Source organism: Cydia fagiglandana, chromosome 6 (genome assembly GCF_963556715.1).
Source record: "Cydia fagiglandana chromosome 6, ilCydFagi1.1, whole genome shotgun sequence".
Taxonomy (NCBI): domain Eukaryota; kingdom Metazoa; phylum Arthropoda; class Insecta; order Lepidoptera; family Tortricidae; genus Cydia; species Cydia fagiglandana.
The window spans coordinates 15,052,449-15,080,349 of NC_085937.1; the positions used below are offsets into that span (position 1 = coordinate 15,052,449).

Below are 27,901 nucleotides of genomic sequence, written 5' to 3' on the forward strand. Positions count from 1 at the left end.
AAACCGGACTTCACGTATATTGTGTAATTTTGCGAAAATTAAATACGGTGGACCACAATTAAAAAAATATTATATTCAGATAAATATGCAAAGGATCAGAGGCCCTTTAAAATTTTGTTAGTAATACATATAGTTATTGACAGTGTAATTAATTTCGCCATCAAAAATCCGCAGATAACACCGGCATCAGTGAACTAAAATAATTATTTGCTTTTATTTATCCGCCATTACATTTCACTTCAAGCTGTCACAGTGCAAGCTTACAAATAATAATACAAAATGGAAACATCTGCAACCAAAGCAGGCAGGGCTAAGGAAAAAATGTGCAATTACCTTCTTGAGTGTTACAAATATTGACTTTAAATGCTAATATACCATCTAAAGCTGAAAGTATCATCTATATGGCCCTACACTACTACTCAAACAGTTAGCAGTCGCTTATTTGGCACCCTTTTAAATCCTAAGTTGTTAATCAACGCTATTACAGCACTACTTTAGCGCTCTTCTACTACAAGAGTTTGTAGTCACCTATATCCAACCCATATAGCTCCTAAAGAATTAATTAACACTATTGTAGCTCCACTATACCGCTCTTATATCTCTTTTTTTATCCGCTAACCCTACTGTAGCACTGTTATAAATCTTATGGTGATAAAATTTGTGCCCAATCCGGGGTTAAAACGGGGTTATAGCCGGCTATAACTCCTATTTTTAGAGCACTAACGACACCTAAAGAGTAAATAGGCGCTTATATAAATCTCTTCTAACCCTTAAATTTAGCGCCTAATGTTAGTTGGGCAAAGGGTAAAAACGGGACCCTAATATTACTAAGGCCCACTTGCACCGTCCCACTAACCCGGGGTTAAGCGGTTAAACCGTTAACCCAGTGTCAAATTGTACTGGTAACCATGGTAACTCCAGTTTTAACCGGTTAACCCCGAGTTAGTGGAATGGTGCAAGTGGCGCTAAAACTCCGCTGTCCGTCCGTCTGTTGTCACCAGGCTGTAACTCATGAACCGTGATAGCTAGACAGTTGAAATTTGCACAGCTGATGTATTTCTGTTGCCGCTATAACAACAAATACTAAAAATAAAATAAAATAAATATTTAATTGGGGCTACCATACAACGAACGTGAGTTTTGCCGTTTTTGCGTAATGGTACGGAACCGTTCGTGCGCGAGTCCGACTCGCACTTGGCCGGTTTTTTTATTTACGTTAAATATGAGTTGAACTCAAAGTAAGGCTCATATGAACATTGTGAACTTAATGCTGGATTATTTATTACAGAGAATATATTTTGGCGATTGTGAGGTCTATAGATCTTGTTTAAAATGTACACATGCATAATTCCAGAAATATACCATTTTTGGTACCTGCTGAAATATGTCTTCTTCATCCAGCTCCCTACGCGACGTCCTATTATTGTGCGAATGTGCGCTCGACTCGTTATCCAGATTGAATCTGCTCTAGGTCTAGACATCTTAAATATTATAAGAAATTGCTTGGTTATAGACTCATTGACTTTGTATATATATTACTACGTAAAGACGGGCCTTACGCAAGGCGTGGACTTAGCAAGAACTTGCGTGTAATTTAGTTCATGTAAGTTACTGAGAAAAGTCTGTAACGATTTTGATAGCATAGTTAATACGCAGTGCAAGTGTTATTTTATTTTACACGTCAATTTTCTATAAAATTATGACGTATAAAATAACACTTGCAATGTGTATTAGGTATTTACTTCGACTATAGTAATTAATGCATCATAACAATGATATGTTCCTATTTACAGCAATATTGTTCACATTTGTCTTTTCTGTACAAAAGTACATACACGCACAAAAGTACATTGTTAACCCCGAGTTAGTGGAATGGTGCAAGTGGCGCTAAGACTCCGCTGTCCGTCCGTCTGTTGTCACCAGGCTGTAACTCATGAACCGTGATAGCTAGACAGTTGAAATTTGCACAGCTGATGTATTTCTGTTGCCGCTATAACAACAAATACTAAAAATAAAATAAATATTTAATTGGGGCTACCATACAACGAACGTGAGTTTTGCCGTTTTTGCGTAATGGTACGGAACCGTTCGTGCGCGAGTCCGACTCGCACTTGGCCGGTTTTTTATTTACGTTAAATATGAGTTGAACTCAAAGTAAGGCTCATATGAACATTGTGAACTTAATGCTGGATTATTTATTACAGAGAATATATTTTGGCGATTGTGAGGTCTATAGATCTTGTTTAAAATGTACACATGCATAATTCCAGAAATATACCATTTTTGGTACCTGCTGAAATATGTCTTCTTCATCCAGCTCCCTACGCGACGTCCTATTATTGTGCGAATGTGCGCTCGACTCGTTATCCAGATTGAATCTGCTCTAGGTCTAGATATCTTAAATATTATAAGAAATTGCTTGGTTATAGACTCATTGACTTTGTATATATTACTACGTAAAGACGGGCCTTACGCAAGGCGTGGACTTAGCAAGAACTTGCGTGTAATTTAGTTCATGTAAGTTACTGAGAAAAGTCTGTAACGATTTTGATAGCATAGTTAATACGCAGTGCAAGTGTTATTTTATTTTACACGTCAATTTTCTATAAAATTATGACGTATAAAATAACACTTGCAATGTGTATTAGGTATTTACTTCGACTATAGTAATTAATGCATCATAACAATGATATGTTCCTATTTACAGCCATATTGTTCACATTTGTCTTTTCTGTACAAAAGTACATACACGCACAAAAGTACATTGTCCGCCTTTTGTACTATAAGATTTTTCTTTTGTGCAATAAAGATTAAATAAATAAATAAATAAATACATTGGGGTACAAATGCCCATAATTTTAACTCTCCTGAAATACTATGATTTTTATTTTGTACCTAATATCGGAAACCGATATTTTATGCTTTTTCTAGACCCGCGCTCATCTGTATGCGTAATCGGCGTCGAGACCCATCAAATATCGTTGTCGCCGTCAAATCAAATCACGGTCGCGGGGTTACTGCGCCGACCTTAAAAATGATAAATAAGAGATGAGGGATTGTCAGGTTATCATTATCAGTTACTGGCACTTATTATCTACGGTGCTTTTGCCGTGTGTAGATGCATCTTTCTCGTGTTCTATATTTTGTTCTCATTAGAAACAAGTAGGAACCCCGCCTGCGCTTAATACGAGTTGGAATTCTGGCCGCTTTCTTTCGAATTTATGATTTTACGTGGCCGTAGATAATAGTTTGTCGCCGAGCAGTATATTTGTATTAGTTTCTATTTTTAACTGTCTACGTAAAAGCTGATGTGTTTGTGTGGTTTTTAGTTATTTTTTTCGGGCAGACATTTTTACACAAAAAAGTCCTGGGCGCCGAAATGACTTCGTACCTAACTAAAGGATAATTTGTCTTTATTTGAATGAACAAGCTGCTACATCATTCTGCATTTGCGTGGATCTGGTGCGTTTATGTCCCCTCATAGGCAGCTCCCCAGCTGCCTAAACGGTGGCTGGGTCTTTTTCAGAAACTGCACCTCAAATTTTTTGTCGTTTCTACTGAGAATAATTTTCTGCTGACGACGTAGGTAGGGTACTTAGGTATAAGTAGGCCATGATACATTTTTAAACCATGTCCATAGGCAAGGCCTAATATTATAAAATTTATTTCAAAGCCGAGATTATCGAATTTGAACTTTTCCGCTTGTTAAGAGCTACCTAGGAAATGACGGCCAGAAATTATTAAATCTGCCAATATCTGTTACCTTTCACATTAATTATCGTTGCCAATTGCTACAATAACAATGTCCCAATGTCCCTTTTCTAAACCATGTTCCTATAACATTAGTAATTCCGTAAGCAACATCCTCGGTTGCAATGGCAACAAGTGATCTCGGGCGTGCGTCCCGGCGAGCGCGTGTTCGCGCTTGCCGCAGTGGCGGGAAGACTTGCGGGCGGGACACGCGCTCCGCGCTTCGTGATCCACGATAACCGCACGATAAGTCGGCGAAAGTTTACTATAAAAATATACATTCCACTATTTGAACCTATTGTGAAACTGTACATTCGTGATTAAATAGTTCAGTGTAGTTTTTAAAGTTGCGACTTGTTTCGCAAGCAGTGAAATTATGGGTTAAATCCAAATATTTGTCGGTATGGCAGACGTGGTGACAGAGTTTCCTGAAGCGACAACCGCAGCGCCGGGGTATCGGTCTCCTACCCCTGAGCTGTACGCGGCCTACACGACTTTAGAGATCCTGGTAGCTTTAGTGGCGATAATCGGTAATGCTATGGTGATACATGTGTTTAGAAGGGACAGGAGATTGAGACGTCGCACAAACTATTACATAGTTTCTTTGGCAGTGGCGGATTTGTTAGTGGGCCTGTTGGGGATCCCTTTCGCGATCCTAGCTTCCGTGGGGCTTCCACGGAACCTCCATGCCTGCCTCTTCACGGTGTCGCTACTAGTGATGCTTTGTACTATCAGCATCTTCTGCCTGGTAGCTGTATCAGTGGACCGGTACTGGGCCATCCTTCACCCCATGTGCTACTCGCGGAACGTGCGCACCAAAACAGCTATAAGTGAGTACTTAGAAATTATCTTGATTTATCTATGTTTTAGAAATTAAGTATCTTTTAAGCATTCTGCGACGTGTTATCGGTTACTGATTTTCGATTGTGCGTCAGTTGTTTCGTGTTATTATACAGGGAGGAACATTTCTAGGGACTGAGCTGAAAGGATAGTGTTCTCTATGTGATCTACAATCGAGTTAATATTAATATAATCGTATAGCTGGATTAAGTAAAGGTAAAACAAAATTAAATATTTTTATATTAGTGACAAATCTGACAATACAAAGTTTTAACTTTTCTTTCGATGCTCGGATCTACTTGTTAGGGTTGAAACGTGCAGATTATTCACCTAATGTTTAACAAACCGTATATCACAAACCGTTAAAATATTAACGGGATTAATAAGTGAAAAATAAAGTAGCATAAACAATTCCCCGTTTGCATTTTTTCATTTTCATAAAAGTCCCTAATGGCTAGAGCAGCTTGTGATCAACATTATGAATTGACAACGAGTTAGGTACAGCTAGGCCATCCTACTAAGTTCCAAATAAAGTCCGTTCACGTTCTGGGAATGCCGTTTTTTGTCCTATAAAAATACACCTACTTTGGGATTCCGATGTTTAAATATTAAATCGTCTTCATAAATATGTCTAGGTACCATATCGTTAGGTGCATTGGGATTAAATCGAAGGCGAGGTAATTTTCAAAATCGTTTTCTCCTACATATTAATTCACATCTATAGACGGGTCTAACGCGAATTTTATTCAACTAATCTAAAATCACTTCACGCTTCGGCAACACTTACTGCAATAGTTAATTTTCAAAATTAGGTAGCCTGATTTCGAAGTTACAAATACTGCACCTTACTCTATTCCTATGGAGTTCTGGTATTGTTGATTTAGATGTTGTTATATGGTTTTAATTAAATTAAATCCATTCATTAGTTTAATTTATTTTATCCGGATTTTAACCGGATTGGCGGGAACGTAGAAACGACAGGGTTAAGTGGAGGAAAGGAGGGAGGCGTTTGCCCAGCAGTGGGACTCTAAACTAGGCTAACAAAAAAAAATGGAAATGATACGATCACTGAAAATAGTGTTCAATGCTTAACTGATTGTTAATACCCACTAAAGAATACCTACCTAACGAATAGTCATTAGAATACAATACTGTCCAATTCCATAAAGATTTACTTTATTATTCAGCGTGTGATTTGGAAGAAAAGTGACCCATTTGTTAAATCAAATGTTAAAAACATTTAAATATATGCTGTAGCGGTCATGACTTGAAAATCAAATATTCTTTTGGATACTGCACGATGGCTTGTATTACGATAAGAGATGAACGACAAAGGGACGTGTAGGTACCTATATAAAAACAAGCTGAGAAAAACGTGTGCCTATTTATGTTCACGTAACTGGCTTTTTGATTTTAAGTATTTTTCCTTATTTGTAACAATAGCTCCAAACAATCCCCACCCCGTACAAGTTTACGTAACTGATCATTATTACACAAAAATTGCTTTAGTATGTTTACTTACTTTCTGCTTCATACCCATTATACTGCTCATAAGCTCATAATGTATGCCTTCATCGCAAACATAAAATGACACAATACACAGAGCTAAGGCGGGTCAGCTAAGGATGTATCGTCCTTGTGCCAAGCTACCAACGCACTAGCAATTTGATTAAAACTAATCGACGCCGGTTACTGACGTAGGTACAGCAATCTGGACATGAATTAGATTAACATTACTAGCGATATGACTATACAAACGAACATATGTATATGGATTGTGGTTTTCCAATTGAAACAACCGCAATGTCCACTATGTGAATAGGTATAACCATGAGTATTACAAATTAAATGCATAGTTACATATATGTGATAGGATAGGAGAGGGAGGGATATTGATTATCATTCATGGAGTAAAAAGATACATTCCATTAATAATGAAGCAGTAACTAATTGTAAGTAGCTATGTTAGATATCAATATTTGGGAATTTCTAAAACTACCTAGAACTTTTTCTGACTCTTGATTTTGCCTACTTACGACTTACTATGTTAATATATGGTATGTACCTAATCTAATAAAATATACCTACCTACTCCTACAGTCAGCAGCAGAAATTTCTAAGCGGGCGAGGTGTTCAAAATTACCTTGACACGCTCTTATACTCTCTTAATAATAAAGTCGCGTCAAGATTATTTCGAACACCCCGCCCGCTTAGCAACTTCTGCTGCTGACTGTACAAACGTGTAAATATGTCTGTAATTTTGGATTTATCATTTTGGAATTACGCTAGAAAAACCTCAATGGCGAAGATTGCTGGCCGTTTTGGTGACTATTCAAATACCTATATTCTTTGATCTATGATAGCATCAGCCTTACAACGTCAGTGCCAGAGAGTTGGAACAATTTAGTGGAAAAGAATACGATCTTGTACATTGAATAAGTATGTACCTAGGTAGTAAATATTTGTGTAGGGCATAAAGGGCACTCTTAACATGATTTCAGTGAGTGGTTATTTCAGTGTTAAGTGTGGTTTATGTGAAAAGACGAAAAATTTTACTGGAGCGTAAGTATTTTGTGACATTTGATTCGAATTTTACCTTTCTGGTGTACGTACAAACAGCAACACTCCTAACCATCTTCTAACTGTACATCGGTGGACCTTAGTACACAAGGAATAAGGTCCATCGATGTACAGTTAGTAGTGTGGGCGATGGTAGTAGATAATAGCGCAGCGCGCTCATTCTTTCTTCCATGGATAGGCATTAGGTATTTTTTAAACTTTAAGGGCGTCTGCTAGCTGGCGCGGGTGCATGGAGCGGGCGCACGCACGTGGGTACCATTAGGATTGATATTACGTATATCTAAGCATTTAGGTTGATACTTAGACTAACTAACCAATTTTTATAAACATATCCGTTATTAACATCCCTTAGGTCGAGCACGAGGCGAAGCCGTTGTATGAGGTAGCCGAGCGAGAGGTCCTCTTGATGGACATTATCTACTTCATTTTTCGAGCCATGCTCTGCAAGCTCACGTGTATGGGCTTAGGGGAGTGCGGTACCGTGTCTTTTGTTTAAACACAAAACAGTGAGAAATGCGTGCAATGGATGTGGGCAAGCGATTTTTATAATCTGTTGATGTGTTATTTCTGCTTCGCATCTGTCGCTTAGCCCTCATTCGTCTAAAAGCATTTTTCTACGCATTTTCGCTCCGCTCATCTGCGCACAGTTGTACTGCTTCGTTACGCATCTTCATTCAGATCAGCTTCACTACACTTGTTCAATAATATTAAACATAAGATCATTAACACACAGTTTGTATAGAAAAGTAGGTCTCAAACTGGCCACATTATTCATTTAATTTGAGTGTGACAACACTTGGAAAAACGTCTGTCATCCCATAGCAATTTGACCATCATGTAATTTTAATTTTAGTTGAAACGAACAATATAAGTTTCTTATCTTTTAAAAGCTGTTTTATTATACATACATTTACATTTAATCAAACAAAGCGAACGGATGCACAAATAGATTCACTTTTCACTATTGGATACACATATGGCACTTTTAGATACACTTTTAAACCACAAAAGCTTTTAATAGAATTTTGATTACACCGGCCGCCATATAAACAAATGCCAATCTGCACTATAGGGCAAATTGCATCTTGCATTTGTACGGTCTCCAGACCGGCCGCACTCCAGATTTCTTCACATTTTAATCACGAAGGACCACAAAAGCTGTATGTATAATAAAACAGCTTTTAAAAGATAAGAAACTTATATTGTTCGTTTCAACTAAAATTAAAATTACATGATGGTCAAATTGCTATGGGATGACAGACGTTTTTCCAAGTGTTGTCACACTCAAATTAAATGAATAATGTGGCCAGTTTGAGACCTACTTTTCTATACAAACTGTGTGTTAATGATCTTATGTTTAATATTATTGAACAACACTGGTATAGATACATTTGTTTCAAATTTCAAAGTTTCACTACGCATTTCGTCGCTTCCAATTTGCCACCCTGTCGGCAGTGTCGGCACTGACAGATGTTCAATTTGACCGAACGCAGATGTGCGTTGGCAGTATGTGACCTCGAAGTTATTGAAAACTATGTGTAATCAAAGATCACAATTGTTTTGGTTGATCTGAGGCGATCACTCAGTTGGTAGTTATAGCTTTGATTATACTCAGTTGGTAGTTATAACGTTGGTAGGTATAACTAAGATTGCATTAATATCTAGAGTTACATCGCAGCTATGATATGAACATTATATGTGTCATCATATAGAGTGACAATGCATCGTAATTATTACGAATAAGGACTAAGTTTATAGGGTTATAAAGTAGCCATAAAACTGCCGCTTTATGATAGGAAGTAGCGAATATTATCAAAGTGATAATAAGCTACCGAGGTATTCTTCCCAGCGGCCAAGGCCCAGGGGGTCTACCGAGAAAATAGAAATCTGGAAATTGGCTATTTGCTCCTCTATCGCTAGAGAAGGGTAGGTATATGAAGAAAAGAAATATGTTCATAGAAATATTCGTTGTTGACAATGTAAAAAAAAGTTACAAGTAGGTAATACATGTATTTGCGTTAAGTTTGCGTTGTGTCATTTAACGCTCTTTATTAATAACTATTTATAAATATGTATAGAGTTCATTAAATAAAAATAAAAACAACATTTAATGGAACAGTCAGCTCGCCAGAGACTTTTAATTTGCCCTATTTCACCCGCAGTATGAGGTAAATTGTAAGAGATTGTAATACGTGAGCTTACACAAGACTTAGGAAGGCAGATAAACACAGGTAGCATGGTACCATCACGCTCCGCAATTGTTGCGCCATTTAGGGCCACCCCACATTTAGCGTCTTTCGAGCGTCCGCGTTTGGTCAGCGCTATGGAAAATGACGTCGCTGCGCAGTTGCGTCGACGTTGCGTCGAGCAGCGGCCATAGAGTTGTAGACGCCGACGCTCGAAAGACGCTAAATGTGGGGTGGCCCTAAATTGGTTGTTCAATACTTTTACGTTATGCCCTCCTGAGTCCCTGAGGCCTTTATAAAGGATTTAATCCAAATCAAATTTTTAATTAAAATGGAATACAAGAAGGTTCCAATTTCAAAACTGTAATAAAGACAAGGGGGACTCAGGAGGATACAATTTCCAATTTAATAAGAACCCTAAATGGCATAACAATCCCGTGTGGTGACTGTACATAAATGTACATATTTATCTTAATTATATGTATTATACAATACAGTAAAGTTTCTAACAATTATAGTTTAGTCAATAGGTATATGTTCTCAATGTTTGATTTGCGCAGGATTTTCATTTCAACTTTATCTATAACTTGCATATTTAACTGTCGTATTCGAACTTCAAGATATTCACAAGAGACGACACGTACTAGATCCATTCTAGATACGTTATAGTTTAGATATCAACTAGTTATCTTTTGCAGCGCAATTCGGGCAACCAATGTCACTTTTACGTTAGATAGAGTAAGATATCTATTAGATGTGAATTGGATCTCTAAGTCATATCCTGTGGAAATCGTTCAAGAGTATCTCCAGAATCGCGCAAATGTCAAATTTGACAGGTTAGATCTTAAATATATCGTTATCGTATCTTGGTGATGTCTAAAAGATATCTACCTGTAATAGATGTCTATTTCAAAATCCGAATCGGGCCCTAAGTCTAACAAAGTTACGTTTTCAGTTAGGTGGATATATTTAATAACAACTCAAATATCAATTCGAAATAGTATCAATATCGTAAGATCAATTTACGTAAGACATCAGATTATTACAACATATTATTTTTGCTACGCGATTCTAAAAATATCCGGAATGTTTTTGGAATTCATGGGTAATAAGTATCATTAAGATTTAAGATCCCGAACCGAACTCGATAAAGCGTGGATCCCTCGGGGCTTTCTTCCTTCTCAACGAAGGGATAATTTATCTACGACAACGATTCTCTAGAGTATAATTGTACTAATTACATTGCTATAATGTGATTAACATCTACCTTCGAACTAGTCACTTAAGGGGCCCACTGATTAACAGTCCACCGGACGGTATCGGCCTGTCAGTTAGAACAAAATTTTGACAGTTCCGAACAACTGACAGGCCGATACCGTCCGGCGGACTGTTAGTCATTTGGCCCCTTTAGGTCGCGTGGACGAGGTTTCACGTGGACCATAATATCTTAGATATATTTTATATTTATCTTTCTTCAATTTCTGTTAACAGCTGCCAGACCACATGTATGTAACATAACAAATTGATAACAAGAAATTACTATCTCAATAGGTGGGGCCTAGGGGTGTGGTAATATATATAATTACTTATACTCTGTATCTTTATATCTCTGTTTCTTCTCACTTGATGGTCTCATCGGAAGATCAGCGCTGGAAGCCACCAGCAACATGCTGAGATGGGGCCATTTCGTGGCACTTTAATCTTATTTTGTGTTTTCTTTTATACTATGTACTGTTCCGATTGTTTGTGCTTACGAATAAATCTATTCTATTCTATTTATGTACAGTCAGTAGCAGAAGTTGCTAAGCGGGCGAGGTATTCAAAATTACCTTAACACGCTCTTATTCTCTTAACAATAAAGTTGCGTCTAAATCTATTTGAACACCTGGCCCGCTTAGCAACTTCTGTTGCTGACTGTACTCAAATAAGAGTAAACAAATAATTCGTATATTTTCGGGTAGTTATAATATTTATTCATTAACCAACCAAATACATTAACCACCTGGATCTGTCACTGAACGACTTTACTTTAACCTATTCATTACTTATAGCATAATCAACTTTCACTGCGCGGATTCACGTAGCGCTACGACATATCGCGTAGAAGGTATTTTCAGCTATGTAGCGATAATTCGTGGCGTAGATACTTATAATAAAACTTAATAAACATTGGATTGATATCATATTTTTAAATTTAAATATCTCTAAAATATCACGTCATTCGCGGTGGAAGAAACTCGGTTTTGTTGACATAAATAAACATTGTACCAGCTATATAACAACGTTTACACCTTGAATTCGGTTACGGTTCAGTGTAGCATGGAATCCTTGGTACATACACATGTCGCAATCATGACAGGTCAAGGATCATGCATATTGCAGTGCGAAATATGACATGATCATGCAAATCGGCTGCTACGGCGTAGCACTCTCCGTAGCGAAATGTCGCACATGTTTTGATGGGGCGTAGGCAGAATTTCGAAAGATAATACAAACTTGTTTCTGAAATTAAAATATATTATTATGTTTTGATTAGGAAGGAATCGACTAATACATATTATCTATCGTTAGAGCGTGCGTTGCGTCAAGCCGAAGAGATAGATGTCGGGTGTCGGGTGTAGGGTATATGCGGGATTTCCCAACGATGCCTTGTGACCGATGCGGGCAGTGTTTACCTTTTTTTTACGGTGCGACCAACTAAGCGGTGTTAATGCGCATCTTATATACTCAAAGGAATCTAAAGTTTTATACGTGTATATTCTATTATTTACGTATTCACTAAAGGTGGCCGGAACCGATTGGACGTGTAAATTGTCAGTTCCACTAAAATATGTAATAAGGGGGGGAATCGAGCATTACTTATTCTAAGTGTTCCTTCTTGTTCTACTCTGACACAACTGACGCAATCACCTAATGTTCAAAACAACATTTATGACCCTACGCAGCGCTTTAGATTCAGGGGTTATTAGGGATGTATTGAATTTAGTTTATGACGCATAGCAATTCTGAAACAGCGGCCATTGTGGGCGTTAAACGGCGATATTGATAAAGTTACAAACATTCACAATTGTGTCATATTGTTCGCTTTATTGCCCAAGTTTTCGATGTCCATGTCCTTCAATGATACGTAGAAAATTAACTTACGAGGGAGTTAAAAGGCTGAACCAGCAAAATGAAGAGTGGCGATTACTCCACCGACAAGAGCATAGCTCTTAAATACTGATGATGATGGATGAGAAGTTATAGATGAAAGATATGAGGATGAATGAAAGTGTGGACGGTGGACACCTGGGTTGGAAGTGGGGCCTCATGTCGCTTCCACGGTATTCGGTCGGCAACTAATTATAGCTTATAAACAAAATTTTATATAATAAATATCATCATCAATCTAAACATGTCCTTTCGCTAGGCACAGATGATAGGGATCGGAAAAATACACGCTAGTTTATACAGACAATACAATAACCAAGAAAATGTTTAAATTTAACCAGAAATATTGATATGATATATTAAAAGATGCGATAAATTATAAAAAGTTGCGTAAGCTTTTGATTTCATCCAGCGAATGTCTGAATGTCAAAGACATTCTTTTATAACTAAATCGATATTAGAAATATGTTAGGGCTTTTAAACTGTAACTAATTATAAGATAGGTATTGAGTATAGTACCATAAAATAAATTCCAGTCACAATTTTTTTTTCTGTCGACACTTTATCCAGTCTACTCCACCTAAATCATTTTAGCTCTTTTGAGTTATAGAAAACCATACAAATTGGATTGAATGTCCCTTTGATCCGTCCTCATCGGGTTTCGATTTGATGAAGTGACGTCGGGCGTCGAATCAACGCCCGGCGTGACGTCTGCGATCCAGGTCAAAGAGTGGGGTCATTTGGGATTGTATTGTACATAATGTAGCTATTATCAAATATTGAGATTAGTACCTATATACCTACCAATTTTTAGTGTTCCGTGCAAAACACTTCACGGGACACTTATGGGATCACTTTTCGGTCTTGCAAAACAGTTATTTGGTATAAATACAATTTTAAAACAGTGTTATTATGTTATGACACTGCTATTTTTTTTATTTAAACTTTATTGCACATAAAATTATAAGTACAAATGGCGGACTTAATGCCTATTAACAGTTGTATTATTAAACTGAATTAATAACTAGCTAAAATAGGCCCTCGAGGCATTGTACCAATGTGACTATTCCAATTTATGACACCCATTAGAGTCATTCATTATCTGCACTGTGAAATAAAAAACACGGAGGCTTAGGCACTGGTCCCACCGCGAGCTAGTAAGCTATGAGCTATCGGCTATAAACACGAACAAAAGATAAGCACTCCCGTGTAAATAAAAGAGCCACGGCGATATTTATAGTTACTCGCCCAGCAGTGAGCTATAAATATCGCCGTGTCTCTTTTATTTACACGGGAGTGCTTATCTTTTGTTCGTGTTTATAGCCGATAGCTCATAGCTTACTAGCTCGCGGTGGGATCAGTGCCTTAATATGTTGTGATTGTAATCCGGTTATGAATTTGATCTAGATTTTTTTGATATTATCTTTTTTGACTGATCATATAAAAAAGGATTTCAGATCAAATGGTGTTATTGTATTAGAATAAGTAAGCCTCAAGATTTACGGATTTGATTATGCCTTCACTTAAGTTTTTTCGTTATCAGCAGCTCGGAAGCTGCGGAAGTAGAGGTCGAGGAGATTATTAAATTTCAGTTTTTTTGATTGATGGAATCCTGTGAATCAAAATCACTAGATAAAAATAATCTAACGGACTAAAAAACTGAAAGAATGTATGTATATATATCCTTCTAATTTTCTGTTCTCCTTTTAATGTTCTGTAAACTCAATTTCGCCACGTTCAAGCTTAATGAGTTTTATGAGTAATGTTTTAAGTCGTGTTGAGTTGTATACAAGTCAAACTTTAAACTTTACGATCGTACAGGGAAAAAGTGAAGAAACTTTAAGCCGCTAAAGGAGTCCCTTTTGGAATCTCCTTACTTTAAAAGGTTATTTCTCAGCGAATCTTCAAAGGAATGCCCACTTAATTAAAGTTTCCCTTTCAATTCCGTGGATTCTCAAAACTAGGTAGGTAGTAGGTACCTAAATAAAATAAGCAACTTAACTGCGCAAATCCCTAGTTAACTAAATCCTTTTACTCAGTATGTAACTATTCTTTTATTTTACTTCGTAATTTTAAGTAGTTTGCAATATAAGCACCGAGTCCTCTGAAAATCCTTTTTCACGTTCTTTAGGTATGAAGGATATCTTCCTGCTTTTTCATATGAAGTACCACCCGGAAAAAAAATGGATATTATTACCAATTCAGGAATAATATCGACCTTACCCGACCTTTGGAACCCGCATGGCTCAGAACGGGTTTTAGTTTCTTAAGTTTTATACATACATAATATGTAAAAATTTCTTAATTTTAAAATAAATTCAGGAATACTCTTTCAAAAAGTGCGGTGACGTTTTTTTTAAGCTACGAATTTATTTATCTTTTTTTAAAAGCCAACATTTTTTAAATAAAATCGTGTATTTATTGTTGTTTGCTTCTTTATAGGACCATATTGATACTGTAGTATGCGCGGCCCAGCAGCCAGGCACACAGGTTTTTATACATGATATTATGCTGCTGCTGATGCGTGCGTGTACGCAAGAATGTGTTTCAAATAGCCGTAATCCAATGACTGCCGTATTCGAACTTCAAGATATTCACAAGAGACGACACGTACTAGATCCATTTATTAGTTTAGATATTAACTAGTTCTCTATTGCAGCGCAATTCAGGCAACCAATGTCACTTTTACGTTAGATAGAGTAAGATATCTATTAGATGTGAATTGGATCTCTAAGTCATATCCTGTGGACATCGTTCAAGAGTATCTCCAGAATAGCGCAAATATCAAATTTGACAGGTTAGATCTTAAACATATCGTTATCGTATCTTGGTGATGTCTAATAGATGTCTATTTCAAAATCCGAATCGGGCCCTGAGGCCGCTAGAAAAGCTGTTGTTCGGGAAAAGTAAATGCTAATTTAATAGGGTCGTAGGTCGTAAAAGGTGCCAATGCGGTTGTAATTTCCAAATCACGAGGATTGTACGTGCGCCACATCATTTATGCGATGGCGGGAATTATATGGCATTTTAAATAGTACGCTCATATCATTCTAAAATGGATGCGTAGTACCTAATATAATTGTTTTAACAAAAAAGAAAGATAAGATAATCTATGAGCATACAACTAACATACAAAATAACAATTAAAGTTCAATTAGATTTAGGTCCTTTTAAGAAATTTCCTTAAATAAGATGAAGATAATATTTATTGTCAAAATAAAATATTTATTGAGGTAGCAAAAATAAAAGAATTAACAAAATAATTAAACTAAAAATTAAAATTAAAACTAAAACTAAACTCTAACAACTATATACACATATTTACAGATAAAAAATGGGAGCTAGCTCGGCGCCGGATGGTAGGGTGCCCAGAAGGCTGGTGGCATTGCCGCGCTGAATGGCAATGCCAATTCGTTGGGCAAGGAAGTACCCAGCCCTCTGGTCACCCGTAGCATCATTAAGACGCTTCGCCAGCTCCCTAAATATTTGGTGTGCCCCGGGTCCCCAAGGCCCGAGGGTTTCCACCCCAAACGGCTCAAACATGCAACCAGAATCAATGGCTGCATATTTGCGCCGTTTGAGGTGCTCGGCCGTTGCGGCGGCCGTCCCGGCCTTGGTCGAGGTTCCCGGGAGGTGGGACTGCGCCATTGTGTCGACGCACGTGGCGTCCCACACTAGGGGCCGGCCCAGCCTCCAGGGAACCAAAGTCATCCCGTCGGGCCTTTTGCCGTCGTCCCTGGTCAGGCCTGTGGGTTCCAGGACGGCTGGTGCTCCGGCACTGGTAAAGGCCCGGCGCAGAATGTCATTGATGCTGGCGTGGCGTGTGATGCGGCCCGCGCTCCTGCTGCAAGACTGACCGTGCAGGCCCCTACCAGTGACGGTGGAACCACAGTGGCATGTGTGCGGGGCGACACAGACTGCACCGAGTCGCAGTGCCACCGATAACCTAAATGTCTCATTGCTGAGAAGAGTGCCAAGATTTTTGGAGGGTAAAGCGTGTAACCACGCCCCCGACTCCCACTCGGAACAAGCAAGGAGACGAGCACGCTCCACGGGACTGGTGAACGTTTCGTGCAGGTGATCCCGTACCAGAGCGCAGAGCGGCTCATCCCATTGTCGTTGCGAGCAGGGGGTCGTAGGCAGGTCAGTGTTGGGGCAGTTCGCCCTCCAAAAATCTATCGCATCAGTGGCAAAGGAAATTTTGAGATCAGGAGGATTTTTTAGAATTTTGGCAACTAAATTTTGGGTGCTGTGAATTGATGAAAGAAATGCAGGAAGAGATATGATCGAAATTTTGCGGATCCCTATACCTCCGTGTCTAATAGGTAGGGAGGCTTGGGACCATTGGTTGTAGTCCAAATCAATATTTATGACTGATGCAAGGGTGGTTTTAATTACATCATCAAGTTTTTCTAAAAGGTCGGGGTACATCCAAAGATGGCTGCAACGAAGGGCATATGTAAATTTTGGAACGAAAAGGCAGTATTTAATTAAAGTGTAAGCCATGTGAACATTGATTTGGCGCAAGCGGTCTGAAAACGAAATAAAATTTTGATAATTTTGATTGACAAATGCCGGAAAAGATTCATCCAGGACGGGTGATCCAAGGAGGTGAAGCGAAGTGCTGTCTATACTTTTTATGTTTGGTGCTATTGCACGGAATTGCGATAGGGCTATGTCTTTTTGAATATATTCGTCTGGGAAGAATATTTCGCATTTTGAAAAATTAAACTCGAGGCCTATTTGAGAAAATTTCTCGGAAAGAGTTTGAAGATCGTTTAGTACCACTTCGGCATCACCACCCAGGGTGCCGTCATCCAAATACCAAACATTAAAGCTACAATTTAGACTTTCGATGATCGGTTGAATTGCCAAGCTAAACAGAGCCGGACCTAAGGGGTCTCCCTGTTGGCATCCTACGGAAGACAGCAGTGAATTATTTTTGAACAATAATTTTGAGGGGGAACTATAACATTGCCAAACAAAGTTGAAAAGCTCCGGTACTTTTTCTTTAACTTGAGCCAGAACGGTACCACGGTCGACTGAGTTAAAGGCGTTTTTTACATCGACTTTTACTAAAACCTCACATTCTCTTCTATCAATGAAAGTTCGTAGAGCGTGCACCGCCGCTTCACAGCCGCCCTTTGAACCAAACCCCAACTGAACAGGTTGGAAGTAGCCGGTCAACTTGCTTGATACAGCAGCACAACAGCATTTCGCAGCTAAGCGACGGTAAGTTGATCCTACTGCTATTGGCCTGATTCCGCCATCTTTTTTTGCCAAAGCACACAGGTTGGCACCGTAAAGAACATCTGTTATTTCCGGGATTACCGATCCCGAGAGCATGAAATTGGCCAGGGCTGTTACCTCTTTAAGGAGTTCATCACCAGCTTCACCGCATGTGTGACTCAAAAGGTCTTTTAAATGTTGCGGTGATAAACCGTCGAGACCGCCTGCAGAGCCATTCGGAAATGAAAAAACAGATTTTAAAATATCGTCTGAGGACACACGGAGACAAGGGCCGGATGGGTCAGGCGGATCAGGGAGAGGCAGGTTGGCATCCGGGGTGGGGTGTTTACTTCGTAAGGCTTCAAGGGTGTCGGTTGTGTTAGGAGCTATTACGTCACTAGAGAATAGTAGCCGTGCCGCACCCTTGATATTCCCTTCCCCTAGCTTACTTTCTACATTCCGGCTTAGAGAGAAATTGTGTTTAAGCCCGGATTTGGGCAGATCGTACAAGTCGTGGGGGTTGAGGCAGTTCTGCTTAATTAAGGAAGTTAAAGAAATACCTCTTTGCGGGGCTTGTTTAACGTAGAGTATCCGGTAGGGAAAAGTGAGGAGATGTTCCCAGGACTCCTGTGTGTTTAGGGTTATGGCGGATTTTATGTCTTCTGCAAGTTTGTGAGCGACCTGAATCCGTGCGCTGCGAGGAATACGCTTTACTACCGGGACCGACTGTTTAAATGTGCTTAACTTTTCAGATAGGGGCTGGGCTTGTGTAGCGACGTAAGCAGGCTGCGTATCCGGGCTGGTGAGACTGGGGTGGATATGAATACGGCCGATATGTATGTTTAGGCCTTTTTGGCTTTTAAAGGAACGGGTGCATTGTGGGCACGGGAACAGGTTCTCCAAAGGAAGGGAGGCATTTGTCCGGGGACCCGTATCGGTTGAGCAACTAGCACAATGAAACATTGATAATAATATAAACACTAGTAAAAAAGGTATCACAGTAAGGTAGCTAAAATAATAACTTATATATACTAGTATAAATATCTACACCACGGGGAAGGAAAACAAATACTAACTACTAGAGTACCTAAGACAATAATATTAAAAAAAAAAGGATATAAAAAGAGTCAAAGTAAATGGAATACGGCGAGCCGATCCAACATGTAGTGTCCATTATGCACGATGTTCCGGCACACTCGGTCACAAACAGAATACTTGTCTTATATATCACGGCGATGGTTGCACAATAGCATTTGAACATATCGGGTGGTAAAAGACGGAAAAATTAGTTGAACACAAGAGAAAATGTTGTTTACAAACATGAAAAACTGATATTTTCATTTCTTGACACATGTCACATTGGCCGGGAGCGCTGTCTCGTACCATTGTGGCCGGGGCTGCGGTCTCCGCAGAGAAAAACCTCTTCTGACTGGTTCTTTACACGTTTGCTAGTACTTTTATAGATATAATCGTAAAATTTCAAATCTTTGGTTAGTATTTCCGAGTCAGAGCAATTTTAGTGGTTGTGTATCCGTTGCTATGGTCGTTGCCATACAATACAATTATATAAAAAGTTATAACATGTTAGTCTGTGCGGAAAGAGAAGAATCGTGCAATGTATGGGGCCCAATACATTCCACGACTCTTCTCTTTCCGATATGTGGCATCAACAATAATCTTGCCTATTTCGCGCGTATGTACAATATATTACCTACCTAAATAATGTAATACCTAATAACTAAGTGTTATAATTATAAATCACTGGTTTTAATTATAAAAAAAACTCATAAATAGTTATAACTTTTACATAGCAGCCAATCTTTTAATCTACGTTTAAATTGAACCCCATTCTTGGCTTAATGCTATTAGGCTTAATATACTTATACCTACTTACCTGATCTGGCGGCCTAGCCAAGGTGACAATCGCTTGCGTTTCAACCGGTTAGTGTCTCTCTATCACTCTTACATATTAGTGTAACAGTGACAGTTGAGTTTCGTCGAGTTTGAGCGATTTTCATGTTGTCTACGGGGCCAGGAGGTCCATTGTAGTTTAACAAATTGTTATATTTTTGAACTGTTTTTGATACGACATCGATGATCGTCTTGGTGATAGGCCGCCCATCTCACGTACGACTTTCACTTCATTTCGTATGTACGAATCAGCGTGAGCGATCATCAAGGTCGTATCAAAATCGTAACAAATCGTTAAATTTGAATTAAGCTCTCGGAGAACCCGCATGAATTGAGAATTTCCTCGTTTTTTTAAGAAAGTCTGTCACGAATTTACGAAAGTCTGTTAAAAGCGAACCGCTATAAATGTAAGAGCCAAACAGTAAACAGTAGCTGATTGCCGCAAAGGGAGACGTTTGTTCAAGGCAAATATTTTATGAACGCATGTTATCGTAAAAATCTCGCTTGCCTTTATGAATCTGTAAGCTCAAAAAGCCACTCAATTTTATTATACTTATATACTAGCTACTAGTGACCCGCCCCGGCTTCGCACGGGTTAACAAATTATACACCTAAACCTTCCTCAAGAATCACTCTATTGATAGGTGAAAATCGCATGAAAATCCGTTTAGTAGGTTTTGAGTTTATCGCGAACACACAGACAGACGCGGCGGGGGACTTCTTTTATAGGTACTTTACGAATTAGACGTGTTTTAAGTGTCTATTGTATTATATTTAATTATTTAAGTACTGCGGAATGGAATATCGAGACAAACCATTCTGGTTTAACGATGCTCTTGGATCAGAATATTATGTAATTGTGATTTATCTTTAATAAATAAATAAAATAAATAAACTTAGGCTTTGTTTTTTAACAGCCTTGCAAAGACTATGGAAACTATTCAGTATAAAATAAGATAAGTGTCATGGGAGCAGTAATGTTTAATATTATGACAATTATGAGATATGTTTCTATTCCATATAATACACCTACCGCAGCCTTCGTAATCTTTGTGGTTAGTTCACGTGGAGATATGAACCTGTAGTCTATTCTTAGAGCATTAGGTAACTAGATTTCCTAGTTCCTTATATAGTAGATTATACATGTAAATAAGAAAGAAGAATTTTGTAATGTATTACTTTTAGACATAGTGACCTACGCAAATAAATTTATAGATTATTATAGATATGTACTTTACAACAAAATGCTTTATGCTGACAATATATGTTGACATTAAATAAGGTACTATATAAATAAATATTAAACGTATTTATGAATTTTAAATATACGTAAAATTACCTAAATTAGTGCAGTTACCTTTCTTGAAGAAGACGTTTACCTAATAAATGTAAAATACCTATACCTAATATACTTATTCGTACCTACCTACATTAAAAAATTGGAGATCATCCCAATTTCATTACCTACACAGTCTATGTATACAATCCCAAATAAATATAATTCAGATGTCAACTATACAAAAATTAATAGAAAAAAAATCATCTATATACCTACTCGTAACACAAATATTTATGTTACAGAAATTGTGTATTCTTTGTATATTTTACCGCTCTGCTTTACATGGTAATGAGATATTCCAACTTCTCAACTCCAAATGAAATACGAACTTTTTAATTAAGACAATTTTCGATACTTTCATTATTCAGGTTACGTATTCATTCCATACCGTTGTTTTTATTTTGTTTGAAATATTTTGGTATTTGAGTTTTATTTTTATAAGCCTCCCACGCCACGCAACTACATTCTCTTTCCCAGTTTGTCGATTTTCATTTATTTAACTTGTTTTGCCTCTATTTCTGCTATACACAAAGACTACGCGATTACAGCAGTCTTCGTACTATAGTCAATTAAGTATATTGCTTTTTGTTTTGTAATGTATAACCCCCTTATTCATAAACGTTTACTAAAGTTGACAAACCGACAATAATCGTTTGTAGCTTTCTATCATACCAATACGTCATAAAGAACAAACGATTATTATCGGCTTGTCAACTTTAGTAAACGTTTATGAATAATGGGGTTAGTGATTAACGATCTTAGGTGCCGTTATTTAATTACCTGGAAAGATTATCTACACGAACGTATAATTTTTAATCTTGTTGGTAAGGTTTGTTTACTAATTATGGGCCAATCCGCGGAAGAAGATTTTAGTTATCAGTTTCATTGGAATGGATGATGGCGATGCGATAGGTGTTTTTAAAAAGTAAGTTGTACCTACGCAACTTCAGAGCCCTATTTAAATATAACAAAGCCAGCTTGCATGTTGTTCTTGTCTTTATAGCTCTTCTACATTCTGATCTATTCTCACGAAAAGTATTCCGCGGAATATTATTTATTTAGCCCATTATACCTACTTTTGGCTAATATTTCGCATCCGAATCATAAACTGATGGACACTTTATGATCCATACTTTACCACACCCTGTTGTTAACAGCCGATTATTGAGGTATTTACTCATGCCCTTGTAACGGCCATTATCTTAATTGAACTCTGCTTCAGTGCGACACTCAACTTGACATTACACGCTTCGCTTACATTGTGGCTTTCCTTGAGTATACCTGCGAAGATACTTGTAATGTTGAGAGACTCCTTGTACCTACAGTCAGCATTAAATACCTAGATAGTGACAGCCAAAGTGATCAAATATATCATAACATTTTTGTGACGTATTCTGCTGCTCTACTATTGTAAAGAGGTTTATTTAGGTTTTATACTTGAATATTATTTGTTTTCTTTTAGAACCATGTCACTGTAAATAATTGAATACGTTACCATAGCAGTCTGAAAAACATCCTCATGATGAGGACCAAGACCTATTATTATAAATTTTACCTGTAATATAGTGCTTCGTTTAATAATCGATTCTGTGATTAGCGTGATCATCATAATTTCGTAACCATAGAAATAAGGATGTATTCCGATTTGTTTGGACACTTTTTCCGTCACTGTCTATTTCATGCTGACTGTACTAGACTTCCTGGTCTAGTACAGTAGGACTAGGACTAGACAATAGGAATAAAGTTAAACCCCCTAAATACTCTAAAAGAAATTGTATTAAATATGAGAGAAAGTATACGACACTTATGTTTTGCTTGTATATCTATTCTCTAACACGGTCAAAGTGTAAACACTCTAAATATGAGTAGGTAAATACATCATTTAGTGTTTGTGATAGGGCTTTTGGAATGTAAAGCAGCATCTTAAAAGTCCTCGGAGCTCGGGGAAAGTAGGTAGTAAGATAGAAGAAGGATGCATTGCAGAAGTAACATCAACATCAACCAATTCAACCATATTTATTATAGCGAATACATTCGTTCATCGATTGCATTAGATATATTTAAATGTGAAAGCGTTAAGTAAAAATAGCACTATCCAGATAATTTTAGAACGATTTAAAACATTAATGTGTTTATTATTGTGAGTTTAATGGAAAGTTGTTTGTATAGTATATTTATCCACGCTAAACTATAATAATATATTTTTCACTACTCAGCTGGTGTATAGTTTGAATGTTGGTTTACATTACATGAGCCGAGGAATTTTCTGTTTATACCAACAGTTGAAGACGATCAAGGTAAAACAGAGACTTGAGTTTACCGAATTCAGACAAGCATGTCTGTTGTCTGTCTTGCAGCTCACCATACTTACATACGCCCCGTATTTGAGTTTGACACAGTATACATATTTCTATTAAAATGTACACGCAATATACATGTACAAAAAAAGACCAGCCCATATAACCATTCCGGGCACAGAATCATCAAACTAGTAACTAAATGTTAGGTGTGTCGTAACGGTGTCGTAACAGTGTGCACACAATGTGTCTAGAATTGTTTCAGTAACTAAGTGTCATCGCCGTGCGTACGCTTTTCGGTAACAAGGTGTCGACACATTGTGTGCACTTTGCGTTCGGGTTGTGACCATATTTGTACACAATGTTTCGTAACGGTTACCGAACTGTTTCGTACGGTTACCGAACTGTTTCGTAACGGTTACCGAACTGTTTCGAAACATTGTGACCGCAAATTACAATGATAAAATACCTCTTGAAAACAAAAGGTAGGCTTTGTAGCGCTTGAATTTTTTTGTAATTAGATTATTTAAATATTATCATTCAACAGAAATAAATTATATGCCTGAATTTGACACTAAGATTACAGGACATAACCTCTAGCTGTGGCTCACGTATCGCGTGCTATCACGGTGTAGATTTCGCTGATGACAGTGACGAGCGCCGCACAAAGCGCGCCCGCGCAAGTAGTGCTTCCTGCGAGATACCGCCATTATGGACAATTTCCTGACCATTGTGCCTGACGCCGCCAAGAGGCAATCCAACCTTGATTCTATCAACTATTAACACTGACTTTGTAACGAATACGTTGTACAGAAGTTTAGTAATGCTGAGACATCGAAACGTGTAATGATTGTATTAAGTTTCATTGGATAGTTATTGATCAAATTTATAAGAGTATTGGATAAAATCTTATTTATATTTTGACCTGAGTGACCTCGCAGACGTCATGCAAGGGTCAAACAAGTATTCGTATATTTACTTGCTTTTATAAGGCTTGACATTACGAAGTTCTTTTACGTAAACGGATATATTGGTTAATTGGCTTACCTAGTGTATACGAGTGTATAAGATAAATTGTTTACGAAATCATTTTATATTAAACTAATGGATTACTTGAAGACTATTAATGTACATACCTAGAAGAACTTTTAGAAGACTTTCTCCACAATGTCAATCAATGACTATAATATTTAACGTTTAAGATTTCTTGACTATTACAACAAACAACATGTGCCTATTGTGCCTAATCTAATTTACAACATATGTAGGCCTAACACCTATAATACAAATAGCGTAGTCTGCGTAGTATCTTATAAATTTGGAACGATAAATATTAAATATTTCCTAATGCTCCCAAAGTAAATTGTTTCTTTAAATAAAATGGAAAATAGCCCTGTATGTCATGCGCTAAAATATTTTCGGGTGAAGCATAGTTTATGTGGAGGGTAGGGCGCCAGTCTGGCGACGGCCAGTCTGCGTTGGCGCCAAGCGTCCTCTTTCCCCCAAACAGCGCCAGTCGCGCGCCGGGACCCGCCCTTCGCGTTGCAATGAAGCCGCTTCATACAATATTTATTTACTTCTCCATAACCAACATATTCATCGATGCGAAAATCCATGGCGGACCGCGCGGACGCTTCGCCAACCATTCGGCTTTGCGAGCCCCGAATTATTACCACGTCAGCTCTAAACACACGCATTTCACCTACCATCCGCCGACACATATAACCTTCATGTGCCGCCATTGTGCTGCACCAGTCACGTATCCCGTCTTCCACGGTCAACCACCGACGTACGTCTACAAATACAGGGAGACTGTGAGCCGATATGGAGTACTACTAACTGGACTGGCTTTGTATAACCTAGGAAGATCCCCAAGTGTACCTTATCACGTGCAAGACCCCGAAGAAAAGTGCAATCTGCAAATTCGAGACTGGAATCATTTTGAACAAACAACTTTCCCCTGCTTCATAATGTCTACGTTCATTGAGAGAAAAACCAAGATAAACCGCGAGGACTCAAACACGTTCGATGTCACTTCATCTCTAATAGACGTGAAATCATTTATCAACAATACCGGATACCCAATACTAATTAACAGACACCAAGATTGTGTAATATGGCATAATACATCTGCCGCTCAGAAGAATGCTCATTTTGACTGCGCTTTGTTAAAAGAATACGCTGACACAATGAAGCCTGGTGGTGTTCCCGTGTATATCTGGTTGCCGGTGACTTTAGCAATTGTGTTAACGCTATATATTACATGTCAGTGTATTTGTCGGAAGAAAAAGGAGCAAAAAGAAGAAGTGCCGCTCAATCAAGCCGCAATAATTGGGTATTGCTCTCAATAAGTGCGTGCAATGTGATGCGTTGATTTACTTCGTTTTATTCGTATCGTGAAAGTGTTCATAAAAATGTTAGCACTGTGATGGTGTAAAATGATACGATCGTATATTTACGCTAATTGATTAGTATGATAGGATTAAGTCAATATTTAACGACTCGACCGGTCAAGTAAACATTAGAGCCTGAGGGCCTACCGCGAACCACGTTCGACGTGTTGCCTCTCTGTCACACTTACGTACGAATTTACAAGTGCGACAGAGAAGCAACACGTCGAACGTGGTTCGCGGTAGGCCCTCTGATGTGTATTGACGCATTCGCGTCCATTCATACTGGTTTCGTTCGACCATTGCCACCAGTTGTATTCACACCAATTGACTTGTCAGATTAAGGTGATCTCATGGACATTGTACGTAGATGCATCCTTTCGCCTCTATCTCTATTAAATATTGCACGGTTTAGGATGTAATAATTTTTTTATTAGGTACCTACTCTTGGTGTGGCATTTTTGGAAGGTAAGGTACTCTGGCTTACCCTACATGCATTAAGTATATATTTTATTAGAAAACAGTACGGCTACCATCAGTTTGACATTGACATAAATGCTATCGTGAACGTAATGTACTTTCTATATATCTCTTTCGCACTCATATGTCAGTACGAGCGAGATGCATAGAAAGTAAATTACGTTCACGATAGCGTTTATGTCAATGCCAAACTGATGGTAGCCGTACAGGGCGTCATATTTTCAGCTCTATAAATGTAGAGTAATATTGCGAATTTGACTAAATTTTAAATGAAAAGTTTAGTTTTCTATTTAGTGTTTACTTCCTGATTACTCAGAGGCCCGTGGAAACGGGACTGACTACAACTATATAAGTACTATATTACAAATGGTTCAATTTATATTTGAAGGAAACAATGTTGCATTTAGTTATATTTAAATGTAATATGTACATTAAGCAGCTAAAGGGTTCCCCACATATATTGACATTCGGCAAAATCCGATAGGAAAAAGCTTTGTGTCCGCGCAATAAGAGGGGAAAAGTCGTCGTTCGGCTCGGCTCGGCTCGCATCGGGCCGGCGCCTGATGCCGACGCGTCGACGACGTTTTCGCTCTTATTATAATTATGGCTCCTCTACACGATGGGCCAGCGCCGGCCACACCAAGGGACGCATTTATGCGTTAGAGGGAGCAAGTGTTATTGCTATCTCATTCTACCGCATGGCTGCGTCCCTTGGAGTGGCCGGCGCTGGCTCATCGTGTAGAGGAGCCATTATTGCGCAGACAAAGCTTTCTCCTGTCGGATTCGCCGAATGCGCGTCGATATATCTGGGGAGACCCAAAAAGGTGCTGCAAACATTTTTAGACTGTATTGCTAGGACTGTTAGAGCGTATATCATTGAGCACATATTTGGCGACATAAATGGTGGAGGGATAGGGTAGGGTGACTCAACAAGGTTTCGTAGAAACCCGTAATAAAGTTGCGGTTCAATTTAAGCATAGACTTACGCTGACTTAGAATTAGAGGATCTAATTGCCTTAATTGTATTTTAACATGCAACTATCCGAGAATACCTACGGCGCAATTCGGGAGATGAATTAGAGATTCACGAGATATGAAATAGTAAAGATATGTGACGTTGCACGGCAAAAGGTACTATTGCCCCGGCTGAATATTGGAGCGGCGTTAATAATAGCGTAAGCGCCAGCCGCCACCAGGTACCTTTTACCGTGGAACGTCACATATCTTGACTATTTCATTACTAGTGAATCTCTAAATCATTTCCCGAGTCGCGCCGTTAATATAATGTGAATATTTTAAGCGATATCGTATCACTATATTGTATGAACTAATTTGCTAAATATTTACGTTTAATTATATATTTACATATTACTTGTCAAGATGATTTGCCTTGTTAAGTGGTTATGGTAAAAACTGGTATCTAGATCTACACGTTCCGTTGTTTCGAAGAAAGTAAAATTAAAAATATGATATGTTATACATTAATTATGCATTTTAAGATACAATATAACCAAGAGTTGGGCTTCAAGGCAATATTGTAACTATTAGGATAAATTGTAATCAATACTTTAAGCCAAATTTATTCTGTCGACCCTATTGGGTATTTTGTATTGGTAGACAATAAAATCGAATAAACTTATAAGTATTTATTTTATTTTATTCCAATTGAATTACAAGACGTACAGTATAAATAGTCATTTTAAGTAAAGTTTTTTAACCCTTTAAATTTATTAAACTAAATTGAAAATT

General features: G+C 38.1%; 2 protein-coding genes across 2 annotated transcripts in view; both read left to right on the forward strand.

Moving 5' to 3' along the window:
• Nucleotides 1-3,924: 3,924 nt before the first annotated feature.
• Nucleotides 3,925-27,901, forward strand: part of LOC134665318 (adenosine receptor A2b) — a 141,925-nt gene continuing 117,948 nt past the window's right edge. The window contains exon 1 of the mRNA XM_063522238.1: nt 3,925-4,580. Coding sequence (XP_063378308.1) covers nt 4,154-4,580 — 427 coding nt within the window. The 5' untranslated portion in view covers nt 3,925-4,153. The remainder of the gene's footprint in view (nt 4,581-27,901) is intronic.
• Nucleotides 24,660-25,674, forward strand: LOC134665600 (uncharacterized). Its single transcript, XM_063522565.1, has one exon. The coding sequence runs from the start codon at nt 24,719-24,721 to the stop codon at nt 25,631-25,633; it is 915 nt and encodes a 304-aa protein (XP_063378635.1). The 5' UTR covers nt 24,660-24,718; the 3' UTR covers nt 25,634-25,674.